A 13,915-nucleotide genomic window follows, 5' to 3' on the forward strand; every position below is an offset into this window, starting at 1 on the left:
CTCTTCACTATGGAAGAATTTAGTTACCTAAGATTAAATCAAGAGTATATTTTATTACACAAAGCAAAATCCTGGAAGAATGAAATGGTCATAAGATCACCAGGTCAAAATAAGCAACCTAGGAATTTAAGTGCTTCAACTTGCAACTACATGTTAAGAGTTCAAAACGTCCCCACCTGCATTAGGAATCTGCCCTGCCGGAGATGAAAGAAAACTGTGCCTAAGAGAACATGAGCTGAACAGTTCTTTGTTAGGAATGCCAGGAAGTCAGCTCTGAATTCCTTGTGTGACTCAAGCTAGCTCGGGTCACCCAGACCTTCCCGTCCACCCTCCAACTCGGGTGAACCGCCTGAAGTGACCTGGACAACAGAACCGGGGGGCGACAGTCTGCAGCAACCTCACCCTGCAAGACCCACCAGCACGGGGCCAGAGAGCTGTTACTCGGCTGTCCCACTGCCACAGCACAAATATCCCTGAAACATCACCAGCCAGTGGTACAGAAATTACCAACCCGCAGAGCAAACCTGATCGGCTTTGCCGAGGTTACGCCTAAGGACCAAAGGAACTGTCGCCTTCTGATCCAGAAATGACACCTGGACATAAGTATCCTGATCAGGGTAAGGTAAGGATTTGTAAATTAGTTGCTCCAGTGCTACAGCAAAGGAGGACCTTCTCAGAGTAGTATTTCTAGTGTACCTGCTTCCTGGAGAAGGGAAGGTTCAGATACTTTTGATGCTAACACCCTCATCTGATTCACCTCGTGTCCCCAACTGCATAAACACTGAGAAAGGACTAAATGGTGTAGTCTGGCACTGGGCAGATTTTGCCCTGCCTAAGGGCTTCCCACCGTCACACTGATGTACTCTTTGCCCTTCTTAAAGAGACATTCCACATAATTTTAGCATCTATCTGACCACTCACCTGTCAGCCACTCCCTCTCAACACCTCTGAACCCAGCAGCCAGCGTCAAGTGAATTTATCAGATGTGTGGGTGCCTCAGAGGTAAGGGTGTTTCTAAGAGTTTGTCACAACTGGCATCTGGGAAAGGAAAAAAGCCCAACCTACTGCTCCTACACAGGAGAAGCAAGTGGAAGCAAGTGGAGCACAGTCATGTATTTGATACAACAGTCTTCCAAACGCTATCAAAGCGGGTGTGTAAAGGGCAGGCTGAAACCTCACCTCCCAACACCTGCCTCCTTCGCACAAGAATTCACCTGAGCTCAGCTCTTCCCTATCTTCTGCCCTGTGTGGTCCCTGCAGCTTTGCTCCCGTGTTCATCATATCCTCCCCTTCCCTCTGCAGTGGCCTCTCGTGCAGATCCAGTTACGCGCTAACTCCAGCCACAGGGGAAGAGAAATTGTGCATGAGCTGGACAGCTGAGACTACTGCAGAGCAGCGCAGCCTTGGCAATGCGTAAGCGCCTGCCCGCAGACAAAACCCATGCCACAGCGTTACTAAGTGTACCTCGGGCATAAGCATTTACTCTGGATTTTCCTACCCTGCAGAAATAAAAATACGGGTATGAAAGAATGATCCACAAACACTACTTGAACCAGGCTTGTTCACAGAGATATTTAACACCAGTAAGCTGCAGCGACTCGACCCTTTTTTATAGCATCTTACGGTAAGTGACACTAAACCAGCGCTGAAGTCTCAAGGGAACGCAATCTGAAATAAGGATGTTCTGTTCAGTCTCAACAGTACCAAATGAAAAAAAGGTAACACCCCGTGCTGCACAAAGGAAATAAAACACAAAGACATTATGAAGAACGCTGGTTTAGACAGAAGGGACTGAAAAATCTCGAAACCAGCCTAAACGTCAGTGATGCAGATTCACTTTAATCAGCTGCAGACACATAATTGATACAAATATTGATCTGAGTCTGAAGGACACCGTTTCCATTGTGCCAGCGTGATAGGTTATCAAAGCACTTGGCTGCAGGGCTCAGGGACATTGATCAGTAATGACAGCTCTTACGGTTGCTCTGTAGCATGAGGACAGAGAGCAGCACAGAAATGAACTGCCTTATTGAAGATACACAAACTAAAATAGTTAATCTAATTTTTTCCATCATGAGAAGGGGATATTTTTACAGCACCATAACCATTAAGTGCTTTAATACAAAACTGTATATAGAAAAGATAAAAAGCAACCCAGTTTCTACCCTATTACATGGAGTAGCATCAATTTTGTCTGATGTGTACCTAATACAGAATGCCACTATCAAAAATCTTTAATGGGAATGCTGAAACAGGGAAGTATATTTATACTAAGCTGTTTTGCACTGAAACTGTCCTTATCTTCATTTGCATCTGCCACAAACTCTGCAACAATTGCTCCAAGAGATTAGAAGGGGGATAGCCACGTAATGCGTTTTCCAGACTTGTGGAAATGTTCAGGTCTCTTTTGGTCTTGTCACTGTAGAGAGCAGGTGCTGACAACAACGATCCCCACAAGCTGAAGCACATCATTCCCTAGGCCTTTGAGCTTAAACTTCCAAATAAAGATCTCATTTTTTCGATACCTGCCCCTCAGAGATTTGATCACTTCATGTACACACAACTGCCTCATCTCTTTTTTTGTCTGTGTGTGTTTTTTGGTTGGTTTGGGTTTTTTGTTGGTTTGGTTTTGGGTGGGGATTTCTGTCACTTGAAGGGACATGATTTGGTGGGCGAGGGTGCGCTAGGTCATGAAAAGGTATTCACTGAGAGACCTGCCCTACCTGTTCGGATGGAGCATTTTATTAGTCATTTACTGAAAGAGCTGCTTTCTTCATTCCATTTTTGAATACCAGGTCTAGAGTCTGCTCACCCTCCTTGCTCCAGTTCTTGTCTATGAGATGCCAGTTCCAGTCGGTGACACATCAGGACGAGCAGCTCACCTGCTGTCACGCTGGCTGGGTACCTATTTGCTGAGCGCACCCAGTACTGCACTCAGCAGTGAGTCAGTTAACAATGCCGGCACTTAAAAACAGAACCTGCTGTCGTGCTGGGGTGGATATTCATGCTTCCGTGCTAATGGTCAAACGGGAAGGGTAAAGTAACAGCAGCGCATTGATTTATGCTTCAAAGACGATCAAAAGCAAATGTGTAGAAGAATCCCATTTGCATGGTGTCCGGATACCTTCAATCCATAGCGTTGTGCAGTTACTGCTTTTGAATTTCCTGGTTTTAATGTTCATAATTATTGACCAAGGTCATATTCAACCTTCTTATATTCTAAAAGATACTTAAAATTACATATTGCTTATGGCAAGAGAGGGAGAAATACTGCAAACTACAGTTACGATTTTGCAGCTGAGGTAATTTATCTCAGTGACAGACATGCTCGGCCAAGATTCACTTAAGGAAACTGCAGTGTTTACACAGAAAATATAGAGATATTAACACAGATTGATATTGTCACTTTTGGAGTGGTTACCCAGCCCAGTCTACAAAAAACATCTGAGAAGTCTGCAAACACACATTTCTGGGACACGGGAAAGCGTAATTCAGGACTACCCACGTATTAAGCCTGAAGTCTACTCTGCCACAGAAGCATAGCTTTAACAAGGACAACAGCCCTTTTTTATGGTGCTGAACAGTTGGAAAATATGCAAGTGTTTGAAGAAATCATACCAAGATGTAGAAATATTAAACCCATACCTTACATATTACGCTACCAGGGCTTTAAAATGTCTTGTTTCCTGTCGTTTGCCCCATTTTCACCCTACAAAGCTCTACCACCTTTACTTTAAAAAATTTTACACTACAGACCATCACCAAATTCTCCCAATTCTTCAACAGGGAAGTAAGTGACTAGCTTTCTGATTAGACTGCATCTTACCCAGGTATTCTGGTCAGGCAATTACGAAGGAAATAAACAGCAGAAGTGATCAGAGCTTTCTCAAAATAGTAAGGACTGTACCTATCGTATCTATCCCCCTTCATTCTATCTTTGTTAGGGTAATAATCAATCTGCTTTTGATATTAAGAGGCTGAAAATTGTTTTAGAATATGCAATAACACCGTATTAACAGCTGATGCCTGACATTATTCCCACCAAAAGCATGCCAAAACAGAGCTGCAGCTGACATTTCATATTAGTAATGCAAAGGCAAAAACTTTGGATGGACTCAGTGATTAGTGTAATACCAAGGACCACACAAAAGAAACTCACAATTAAAAAGTTTCACTTTTTTAATGTAAGCTTAGAGTACCAGAACGCAGTTACTGCACCCAGATGACCTTTACTCCTTCTTGTAATGATGTCATATTAACCACAATGTTACAGCACTTCAGTGCACGTGGTCTCAGATAAAACCGAATGTCAAGCTCTGTGTTGACTGAACGACTTTGTTAACCCCCCGTGTAAAACCATGCAGAGTAAGGAACTGGAGCGTAAGGGAGCTGGAATCCAGCATTCAGCATGGGGTAACAGCCATTCTCCTTGAGAACAATGTGCTGTTTTTCAACATTATCACTGCCATCTCTTTCTGAAACGGCTCAAACTTTGACAGGGAAATACTATAAAATCTGCAGAATTCAAGTGCTATCTTAGCTTTTTGGAAAAGTTTGTTTTGACAGAACTTCCAAGCAAACTGACAGGTATGCAGGTGCCATAAAATGCAACCATACCACTTGAGGGTTTATTGTTAAGTGAAACACTTGCCAGACCGCCAAGAGCAGTAAGGAGAGCAGTTAGAACATAACTCTCCTGATAGAAATCTAACTACCAACAATCAAACCCCACCTTCTCCCTAGTTATTACAAGGCCAGCCCAAATGGGCTACCCATCTGAATGCTGATCCTTTGGGGCAGAAGGCAGTTGCTGAAGTGCCTAACACCAGAATGACTCCGGCTGCCCCAGGGTGTCCAATCTGACCTCCACCCACCACTCCAGAAGGGTGTTGTCACCTGTAAGTCCTGTGTCATACCTACCAGGCTTGTAGAGATGTGTCAGATACTGCTGGGCAACTAAAACAGCACCAAGAAAAAACTGGGGGGGTGGGGTGGGGGGTGTTGGGGGTGTTCTGTTGTTTATTCAATGCACCACTAAAAGCCTGTCCTCCTTATCTGAATGCATACCAAGTGTACGTAACTGCACTGTACCGCTTAACCACTATATCTGCCCAATTCTTTGGCAACATCTGGTTACCTACAGAGTTCTGTGCTACCTCTTCACACTGTGTGGCTCCTGACAGAGGTTACGGTAAACCAGAAAGAAGTCGAGCTCCCCAACCATCACAGCGGCGATCATCCCGCCCAACAGCTGGCACGGAGAGAATCTTTACTTACTTTTGATACTTTCTTCTTCGAGCCATCAGTACTTTCAGCTTCTTCATGTTCCTTAACACCTTGGGTAAGATTTGTGTAGTTGACCAACTTGCCAAGCAGAGATGACACTTTTGGTCGTATATCAAGTTCTTCCTGTGGAAGAAGACAACAAGTCAGCTTCTGCAATTCACAGCATTTATGAAGAGTGGCCGGGGTCACGTCTGCCTTGGTATGCCCGAGGCTGCCGGGCAGTACACAGAAGAATCATCCAGGGAATGACAGAATATTTCACTGTGTCTGAACCACTGATGAGAGGATGTAATCTTCTGAGAGGAGGGCAACCCTGACAGGAAAAGGTTACACCAACAGCTCTGCACCATGTACATCCTTCTCTTTAGGCACTGAAAGGCATGAGTTAGAACAATCCAGAAGTTTGAGCCTTGGGACTCTAAGAAAATGAATGTGTACCTTGCATGTGTCTCTAATGCCAGCTTACATCAACAGATACACTTTTAAAAAGGTCGGGTTGCCAAACAAATCAGAGATTTAGTGATTAAACTGCGGTCACTGTAGGCATGCATGCACTCTGATAATTTTATTACATTTTTTAAACTATGTCATCTAATTCATGTGGCTCTAGATTGAAATCCCAAAAGCCACAACTACAGAGGCCTCACACCTTTACATTCATTCCAGTCAACCTCTCTTGCTGAAAGTAAGTTCAAGGAGAAAAAAAGAAAAAAAAAAAAAAAAAAAAGAACGAAAAAATTTCTTTCTCCTTTCTCTCTGGAGTTAAAATTTGTTACACATCTAATTGCACAGTAGGTAGTGCATGGTAATCAGAAACAATGTTCTACACAGGAAATACAAACCAATTAAGAAAGACTTCACTATCTGGAGTTTTATCCTACCTTTTGTTACAGTTACTGGTAGTATCAGTAGCGTTATGTACTTTGTACCTATGCAGAAACTGACCCCAAATGGCTAAACAGATGCCATGAGCCAAGCACCCCTTTTCTTACTGTGTCCTCTGATCTGATCTGCAGTTCACATCTTTGAAAACCTAATTACAGCTCCTGCCAGGCAGAGGTCGAGGCAACATACGCCTCCCGTTCAGTTGAGCAGCATGGCCTTCAGCACACTCCTCCCTCTCCTTAGTACCACAGAAAGAGCCTGCAGAACTGCTGTGGTGCTGTGTTACTGCTCATGAAAGAGACAGGTGTGTGACTAGCAGCAGCCACAAATGACCAGCAATCCATGACCTACAAGAGAGTTTAACCTGACCACAGATTTACTGTGCCTCGGAGGGAGGAGACAGCCCAGCTGGCACCATGCTTCCAAGTCTTTTAGCTCTACCACACCGCCTGCAAACATGGTTGCAGCATTTCCACAGTAAGTTCCCGTTTAGCAGCAGGTCAGTTGTACTTGTCCAGGCTCTACGCCACACAGCTGAACTCTGCAGGCGCCAGCCTGGCAGGGTGTACAGCCAGCTCAGGCTGCCCCATGCCGAGTTCCCAGAATGGGAAACACGGGGTGCCTGTTGCCAGCATTGCTGTGCAGCTGTAACTCAGAGGCAGCCCAGCTGGAAAGCAGCTGCAGAGCCACACACTGTGACACTCTGTGCCACTCCGCAGCACCTGAGTTTCTGAAAACATTTTTTTGGAATTAAATATTTTAGAATTAATAATTGGTCTTAATGCACCACAATATATTGGCACTTAATGCAGTGCCAGTGAGGGGAGGGTGGAGAGGAGGATTCTGCTGGACTTGGTGTGGCTCCAGCTGGCTTCCCACATGGCAGCCTGGTCCTCTCTGCTTCCACGTGCAAACAGTCATACCTCTGCCTCACAGTCCAAGTGGGCACAATACCTGAGCTCTTCTACCACACGGGGTATCTCTGCCTACTGGTCTCTCAGACAACAGATAGAAACCCACAAAAAAGCACATGGGAGAGAAACAGGTGTTACGATACACTGTAGCTGTAATGCAGGATACCCAGGCTCACCTACATGCTGCAGCTGTAACGCAGGATACCCAGGCTAGCCTGGGCACCTGAATTTAGGCACTTTCCTACAGAGTAACACAGCCCTTCTCAACACAGGGAACAAGCCCATGCTTGTTTTCCATACCAATTAGCCCACAGTGCCACAGCTTCACTGTTTAAATTTTCAGATCACCTGTGTTGCCATTATTTTATTTTTTTTTTTTACTTTGTAGACACACCCTTGACCATACCAATGGCTTTTAGATCTGTCCCGCAGTGAGAACCAGGCACCTCAGGTACTGACCCACCGCCTGGAGCATTGCAATGCTCTCTTCCACTTCATACCATGTGCTCAATCCTCCCATCTGGGAAGATCACAAATCACATTAGAAGTAAAAAAAAAACGGAAATTACCTCAAACAAGGCCAGATTTCTGTCATAGTAATCACCTCCCTTGCCAGCTTCTGAACTGTTCAGAAAAGGACTGTTCTCCTTATGGTTGCCATGACCTACAAAGAAAAAAAAGCAGGTTTTGGTAAGTGCAGAAAGACAGACGTTGTAACCTTGACAAAAACCATAGGGAATAAATTTGTTTGGACAACTGAATCTGTTTCTTTTCAGTGTCTGAAGTTATGCAACATTCTCAATATTGGAGGTGTTACTCTGGTATTAGAAACAGAAATAGAGTTATTTCTAATCCTCCATTTTCATAGGAAAAAAAAAAGTCACCTCAAAGAAAAATTTACAGGTACTCTCACAGCTATAACACTATCTGTACCATTATTCTCTAACATTCCCTTTTCAAACCATCTCTTACATAGAACAGTGACAAGCAACAGGTCAATTCTCATGCACTTACAAATCACTACTAACACTAAGCGCAAATTTAGAGCAGCACGTTCAAACAGATTAAGTAGATTTAGTAACCCTGAGCATTCAAAGACTAGATTCTGTTATTACAATACAGGTAAAAATCGACCAAAGCCCTTCCCTCTCCCCCTTCTTTTTTTTGCTGTTGGTGTTTTGCTGTTGCTTGGGTTTTTACCATGCCCACTAACCCTAAACATCAAACGTGCTCACTTCAAGATGCTTTTACCCTTTATTGTAGTTTGAACATTTAGACTGCATTCTTCAGACTCCTTTTATGCTTTTAAGTTAAAACCTAACATCAGGTATAGCAAAAGCAAAGCATTCACATATGCAATTAACAATGTTAAAAAAAAAAATTACATCCAAGATCAGTGGAGCTGTTTGTAACAAGTAGTAGCTTACAAAACAAACAAACAAACAAAAAAAACAACTCACAAAACCAAAAACACATAAGGGCACTATAGTGTAAAATAAGCTCTGGAGGAGGAAAAAAAAAAAAAGCAAGAAGTTGATTCCAGTATTCAGAAGTTCTCAGACCTATGACTCCCATTACACTCTGCTTGAAAAACAAAAATTCCTTTCTTTCGCCTGTAACTCTTCACTCCCTGCTCTTTCAGCCAATACAAACTAAAGAGATCTCCAAGAGTATCTCCTTAAAAAATGATTAATCCAAGGAATACTTTTTTTTTCCATTTACAAAAAAAAGTAAGCACTAAAGAAATTGAAAATTAAAAAAAAGATTATTATCTCAAATGAAAATACTGGAAGTTAAAAGTAGTATTGTACACTGAATACATAAAAAGCAAGATATTGAACAGCTGAATTTTTTGGTGTATATTTTCAGTGACTAAGGTAAACAACAAGGCTGCACTAAATTAATGTAACTGAAGTGAAAGTACCTCTCCATTTTGCAATCTGAATCAACTTCCAAAATGAACCTAACGGGCAAAGAGAAGACTCCTCCCCACACCCAGTGGTCAGCATATGCCACACTGTTACAAAAGTAACTGCTACAAGCAAAAAAAGGATGAGAAAGTTCAGTACTACTCTTACTGACAGGAAGGGAACACGGGAAGGAACACAACTTGCTGGGAATTGCTGACAAGTGTTTTGAACACAACTGTTGGAAAAACATTCTTCACAAGCAACAGAGGTCTTTTTAAGCTTCTGGAAGTAAACACTTAGCTGACCAAAAATATTTGCAGATAGCGGTCTACTGTGCTTGCGTGCCTGTCGCTTTTCTCACAGCTCTGGCAACACCAACACGTTACTGAGCAGCTGCCTTGCACAAGTGAGCTTGGCTGATCTGCTGACCCCACCAACGTGCAAGAGATGTTCACATCGCTGCACGGTGTAGAATTTTGTGCACAACTAGAAAAACATCAGCAAGCTTAGCAACACAGCATCAAAATAGTTATCAACTTCAGCAAAGGTAAATATTTACTAAAAAGCCGCAAAAACTACTTGCTTGCTGTATTTGTTGGGTCTACATTGGCGGGAGACGCAGACAGGAGCGATTTTATTGCAGTATGTATTATAAGCCATGCCACAGTCCATTCTGTCCTTCTGTGGTTGAAGTAAATTTGTGATTTTTGCTGAGGAAATGGAATTATTGGCCATCCAGGTGTTACTCATTGAATTGGACACAGCTGCAAATGATAACGACAACATCAACAGAAATAGTGCCTACTGGATTCTTCAAGACTCTGGTCTATACCTTATCTTCTCATCATTGCACTTACCAAACACCGCCAAGTTCATGAGTAATTTTGTTTTGTTTTCTCATTTCCTATATACTAGCTCTGGTAACTGAATGTTTGGGGGAAAAAAAAAAATCAAAGTATTTTCTTTGTTGTTGTTTAAATCACTGAGTGATCTTGAAATCAGTTCTTTGCTGTCTTAGCTTTCCTTGCTCTTCCGTCAGCAACTTTACCTTACAGAAGCAGCTTACCACTACCTCAAAAAAGTATAATGGGCATTCCTTTACTTGTAATGCTTACAGAAACTCTCATGCTTTTTATGTATAAAATCACACTGTTGTCAAGATAACTCATACGTTCAATCTCAGATTTTTATATAAGATGAAAATTGTTCTGCTCCTTCAAAATGCAAAGCCTCTCATTACCGGCATTGGTATAACCTACCCTTAGAGTTCAGAAAGATTACTTTGTACCACCTCTGAGCCTGACAAAGACCAGTGACTTAAGATGAATCTTCATGTTAATTGGCATTATTTTTCATATGCATCTTCATTTTAACTGCATTAAATTTTTCGCAATTGGTCTCTTCAGAAGCATGCTCTCTCTCTTCCCCTCGCCTCCCCTCCCCCCTCCAACTTCCAACTCCTCTCCATTCTCCATTTGCTTCCTCAAGCATCACCCAGTTCCTTCCCATTAAGACTTTTCCTTGGTGAGCTTGCTCTATACATCTTCCTGCACACAGGAAGCCCACACAAAGCAAACTGCAATAGAAAAATCAGTACAACTAGTCATTGGAAAGAGAATATTGTTTTTGCAATTGCTAGGGCACGTTTTCTTCTCGATGGAAAGGAAGTTCAGGTAACAGAGAAATAGAGCTGGCTTTTTACCACATTCACGGCACTAGCTCCATTATCCTGAAAGTCTGTACAGATTGTTAATTACTGCGGACAATGCAAAAATAAAAAGTGAATTTTCAAACTGTATGATTCTACCGATCCAATGAAGCGCTGCATTAAATCCCCCTCAAGCACTGAACACTTTCAACAGGAAGCAAAGGAGCATAATTTCATATTCAAGTTCTTTACAGTGATACCCTGTTTTAACTTCACCAACACGTAGAACTGATTGCTGCAGAGATGTGTGCTGATTCAAGAGGAGTACTACACTGCTAAGTTATATACCGCTAATTAAATGATAGCCAAAACCACCTTCATCACAGCTGCACATTCGGTGCAATCTCCTTTTCAGACACATCCTAAATCACATCGTCAAAGTGTTCGTCTCATTTTCCCTCTTTCCATATTCTGTTTGCAATTTCATGAGTAAAAACTATGGCAGATGACCATTTCCTCCACAAATGTACTTTGATAAAACAGAATAAAAAGCATAGTATATAATACATACTGCAATAAAGGATTTGTCTAGTATATTCCATCTGCCAATGAGCAATACCAGCAGCTTCAAAGAGACTTACTTGCATGGGAAGAGCTTGTTTTCTCCATCAGTTTTGGAAGAGAGCGGAGGTGGCCTCGGAAAGCTACTCCGGGGAATTCTTGCCCCAGCTTCACACGAGGACAGTTTACATTCTGAAGCATGAAGTCTCCTGGGCAAGCACCATCTTGTGACATGCGTACAGTTTTCCACATTTTTAGTTATCAAGTCTTTGGTCTTGGACAGTAGCTATGTGGTGTTAGTTTTCCTCATGCAAGATTGTTTTGGAAGGAACATTTCTTAAAGAGCGAGCTATACACCTCTGCAACAGAGAATAGTTTATTTGCCTTAGTCCCTAATTAATCCCAATTTTTGAGACAGGCAAGCTATATTCCAAGTAGGTTAATGTTTCCTTTCCACTTGTTTCATTCTTCTCATTCTTTCATTCTTTGTTATCTTTCAATAATTAAGGCATTTTATTTCTGAGTGCTACCAGTTCTCTTCCAAACCAAAGAATTCTATTTGCGGCCACCACTACAATTATACAGTTGATCTAAACATCTCCACCACAGCTCCCTGAACATTTTAGAGCTCCCCTACTCAGGTATGGACACACGTCTGTAGAACGAAGTTCATCGTCGTGTGGATCACCTGAGTTCCATAAAATATCAAAGATGGTCCACGGTACAAAACCTAAAACTCTTAAGCATGCATACTCCCACACACGCAAACACACAAGCCCAGGAGACAGAATAAAAGCAATAAATGGATGTCCAAACTTTTGCCTAACTTTCATCTCATTGCCAAGAAAAAAGACTGAGGCAAAACTGTAGCAGATATTCTACTGACTGGTTTTTTGTTGTTCTCCAAAAAGTTTATGTTGTCTTTACTTTACAAGAAAAAAAGAAAAGAAAAAAAGATTAGTAACACAGAGGACAGTGTTCATGTCACTGCTTTCCTTCTGGAAGAATATTAGGCCAGAGAGACACAGTTCTGCTGCTTCAGCATGCCAAGTGCAGGTCTTTGTGCAAGCCATTGTGTTTTCTTCAGTAACTTGAGGGATGAAAACCGGAATTTAGAGAGAATTACAAACAAAACATGTATATGAAAGTAACTATAAGAAACAGAGATTAGTGAGGATAAATAAAAGCTGAACAATGAGGCACAGCGAGACTACTGGAAAGAAAGACCAGGAAGCTTCACAGTGATAAACTCTGCTCAGCCAGACTACTAAGAGAATACTCATCCCTGTGAGAAGGTGGCAGGAATGGCTGCATGACTCAGCCTGTCCAGGTTTTATTCTCCTTTATTGTCAGTTTTTGAATTCCTTTAAAGAAAACCACCACTCCCCTACTTCATCATGTTCAGTTCAGTAAGTGGAAATAAGCGCATCTTACAACAACTTTAGATCTTTCCATTTGGACACGATTAACTCAGAGAGACGCCCACCTAGTTGTTAGGGAGGCTCTACCTAGCTGACAAGTTAGGGCATGCCGAAAGCCCAGACGGACACAGCACAGATAACAAGTGAAAAACAGAGTAATGCTAACTGAGCTGTGGTAAGGCTTAAAACATATTCAAAAAAAATAAATAAAGATTCCCAGGAGGACTGAACTTTGATAACAAACTTACACCGCTTGGCTTTCACAAGCATATATGCCTGAGATAATTACACCAAGTTGGTGGGGTACCTACTCCATGCTAAGCCTCTCAAGAGGAACGCAGAGACCCTCAGACATGCTTGGCTAGGCAGGTATGCTGGACAAAGCTCCAGATATGGCTACAGCCTGTGGCCATGGCATGTAGAGTTGCCATCGTTCTCCCTGCCCGAAATATCAAGAGCTAAATCTTAACTGAGGGCCTAAATATCTTTAAAGAACTTTAGGGTGAACCAGAGCACAAATCAGAATTAGAAGTGAAATGCTAGGCTTGACAAAGAAATGCATTGGTTTATTTACCTCTCTGTAACTAACAAACAGCAGATATTTACTAGAAAACCAACTCAAAGGACAGCCCAACACTCCTCCCCTCAATGTAATTGAATTTCTGGAGCAGCATACGGGTTACTACCTCACTTGTAATTGTACCATGCACGTACAGACTCCTCTGTGTACACCACAGTAAAAAAAAAAAAAAAACCCACAACTGTAATGAAATTGACTGTGTAGGAGCTAACACCACTTTTTTCTGTTATTCACACACTATTTTACAAGCATCACTGGCCACGAAGCCTGTGATAGCTAGGGACACACACTGAGCTATTTTCATGCACAGAGAACATTATTTACTCTTACTTTTTTACTATTAAAAAAAATAAAAATTGTACTTGTAATATTTCATCTACCAATAACACTGGAATCTAAGATTAGAAATTAAGAGGTGATACCCAAGCAGTTGGCATGGGCTTCCTTTAAGCTAATTTCAGCAATCTAAACAGAGGCAGCTATATTCAACTAACCGTGTAGGCGCACCTTTTACTAAGGGATGGCTCAGTTCGCTGATCCCTGCGGTGCCTCTCCTTCACACACATCTCGGCCTGCTGCAACTTACCTCTAAAGAGACTCTAACTTCAACAAAAACCTGATTTATGGATGGTTTAAGGTATGCAAAATTTATCCTACTTTGAAAGCTAGCCAGTTCCGTTCCAATTTATTTATGCTTTTCCAGATTTTCA

The 13,915-nt window shown here is 42.0% G+C and overlaps 1 protein-coding gene across 6 annotated transcripts in view; it reads right to left on the minus strand.

The window, feature by feature from the left end:
* The window catches only part of SLC12A4 (solute carrier family 12 member 4), a 50,682-nt gene that overhangs the window by 21,779 nt on the left and 14,988 nt on the right, over positions 1–13,915 (minus strand). For 5 of the 6 annotated variants that reach the window (XR_008825653.1, XM_056360518.1, XM_056360521.1 and 2 more), the window contains 2 exons: positions 7,655–7,749; positions 5,278–5,409 (listed from right to left, as the gene is read on the minus strand). Coding sequence is in view for 5 of the 6 variants with exons in the window: in XM_056360518.1 (XP_056216493.1) it covers positions 5,278–5,409; positions 7,655–7,749 (227 nt within the window). In the remaining variant the exon portion in view is untranslated. Of the gene's footprint in view, positions 1–5,277; positions 5,410–7,654; positions 7,750–11,284; positions 12,087–13,915 lie in introns of those variants that run through there. The other variant, XM_056360522.1, reaches the window with a different exon arrangement.

Source organism: Falco biarmicus, chromosome 15 (genome assembly GCF_023638135.1).
Source record: "Falco biarmicus isolate bFalBia1 chromosome 15, bFalBia1.pri, whole genome shotgun sequence".
In the NCBI taxonomy this organism is placed as follows: domain Eukaryota; kingdom Metazoa; phylum Chordata; class Aves; order Falconiformes; family Falconidae; genus Falco; species Falco biarmicus.